Genomic DNA, 2195 nt, shown 5'->3' on the forward strand with positions numbered 1-2195 from the left:
CGGCCCACCCCCGGGGGGGGCCCCGCCCCCGCCATGCCAGGGGGCCACGCCGACATGCACGGCTTGATAGGGCCGTCGCACAACGGAGCCATGGCCGGTCTGGGGTCCGGCTACGGCACCGGCCTGCTCTCCGCCAACCGGCACTCGCTCATGGTAAGCCACGGGACTCACCGGCAGCGCTGGGGTGAAAAACTTCAAGGGCTTGAGGACGGGGAAGGGAGGGATGGGTGGGTGTAAGGGTCTGCAAGGGTTTGCTGCTTCTCAGAGGTGTTATATACTAACGTGTGCGTGCGTACTCGTGGAGGGAGCGATACTGCCTTTCCTTTACGCAGTGTGTACGTGTGAGCTATTGTACAGCTGCAAACATGTGCGTGCGCGTTTCACTCTGGTGGCGGCGAGTGCACCCATTTCTGTCTGTCCCTGCCTGTGCCCTCAGCCCAGCTGGCAGGACTCTTGGCACTGGTACCGAGCTGCTCGGCTCTGCCTCCAGCCTCGTTAACCGTCCCTGCTGACGTAGCTTGGGTTGGCTGGGGGCACGGATGCACCAAGAAGTCACTGACAGGCACCGCGATGGGTGTATGGGGAACAGCAGCCCCATGGCAGCAGGCAGGAGCGTGCCGGGGAGAGCTGCCCCATGGCAGCGGGGCAGGCACATACCAGGGAGAGCAGCAGCGAGGTCGGGCTCTCCTGTGCCTTTCCAGGGGTGGTTTGCGTGGTCGCGCTTCGGGGGCCACCGGCACAGCCCCAGTTTACCCTTCTTCTCATAGCCACATGCACAGAGGTGCGGATTGTGTGTGTTGCGTGCATGCGTGCTGGGGAGCATGAGGGGGTGTGAAATCTTCGGGGATTCATTTATGCTTTCATTTCCAGGCCAGGTGAACATAAAGTCACTGCCCCTACCCAGGTCCTGAAACGCTTTTCCTTTTTTGCTTTCAAAAAGGTTTTTAGTGTTGCGTTTCACTCAGGACCCACCACTTGCTTGGGAAACTGGGTGCGGTTTTTAGTGTAAGGTGTGGTTTTGGCATGCAGGGCTGGAGAAGGTTTAAGGAATGAGAGCTAATCCTGTCCTTGTTTTAAACACGTGCTTAAATTTGGGGGGAGAAGGTAGTTCAGAGTTGGAGCCGCATGTGCTCGCTGTGGCGTGTGTTTCACTCTGGCTTACGTGACCCTTGTGCAACGTGAAATAGCCGGTGCACAGAAGCCTGGCTCTGCAGACCCTCCTTGGGCTCGTGAGCTTGTGCTTGTGTACTGAGTCCCCGGTCTGTCGCTGCTGCCTGGGTAAGTGGTGTGTCACAGAACTCTGTGGGATCAGGTCTGTAATTTGCCTTACATGCACCACTTGGGTCTCCAGGACAGACGTCTTGCACTTTGCAAAGGAAATATTTTTGCAGTTGCAATATTTTCCTCTTGCGAAGGAAAAGCATGTGTCTTCAATCTTTTTCTTTTTTAATATGTCAGAAAAATAATAAGGAAAACCATTTAACACGATGCATTTGAGTCTACAGAAATCTTGAAGCCCCTCAGCAGAAGTTAACGAAAAAAATAACGGTCCTGTAGGAGCTGAGAAACGGCAATTCTCGATTAGGAAGCAGCAAAGTTGTGCACGTGCAGAGCTGAACTAGATCAGCGCGATCTTCAACAGGATTAAAAGGCACTCGGTTTTATACTTCCAAATTTCATTCCAGAAATAGAGTTGCTTACTCACACGTGGAATGGAGGAGAGGAACAAGGAGTTATCTGGCAGTATTTTCAGATGGTCCAAGCTATTTAGGTTAATTAAGACTAGGGGAAAATATGTGGGAAGAGAAAGGGACCTGACAGATCCGTGGCCAGTTCACTGCTGCGTGGCGCTGTGGAGGACTAGGCTTGATCCCCTGCTCATCCCTCATGCTAAGGGCAAGGCAGGGCAGATTAGAAGAAAGAATTTCAATTAATTAATTCATAACTTCATATGCCTCTGCTAGAGTCGCATGGAAATTTCTCCTCAGCGTGCAAGAATCCCTAACAACAAGACCGAAAACCCATTGAATTGAAAAGGCCCGTGAGAAGGGACACCAGAACTGATGGACTGGTGGTATATGCCTTGGGTATATATTTACATATACATACGTGGGTGTATACCTTCCCTGGAGCTGTCTTCTGTTTTGGTTTTCCTGTCTCCAAAAAGTGTAGTGGAATTAGGAGGAGTTCGGGGA

At 52.4% G+C, this 2195-nt stretch overlaps 1 protein-coding gene across 1 annotated transcript in view; it reads left to right on the top strand.

Moving 5' to 3' along the window:
* The window catches only part of TCF4 (transcription factor 4), a 245232-nt gene that overhangs the window by 226549 nt on the left and 16488 nt on the right, over nt 1–2195 (top strand). Inside the window, exon 15 of the mRNA XM_009323115.1 lies at nt 28–153. Coding sequence (XP_009321390.1) covers nt 28–153 — 126 coding nt within the window. The remainder of the gene's footprint in view (nt 1–27; nt 154–2195) is intronic.

The sequence above is a fragment of the Pygoscelis adeliae genome, unplaced genomic scaffold, assembly GCF_000699105.1.
Source record: "Pygoscelis adeliae isolate BGI_AS28 unplaced genomic scaffold, ASM69910v1 Scaffold174, whole genome shotgun sequence".
Classification (NCBI taxonomy): domain Eukaryota; kingdom Metazoa; phylum Chordata; class Aves; order Sphenisciformes; family Spheniscidae; genus Pygoscelis; species Pygoscelis adeliae.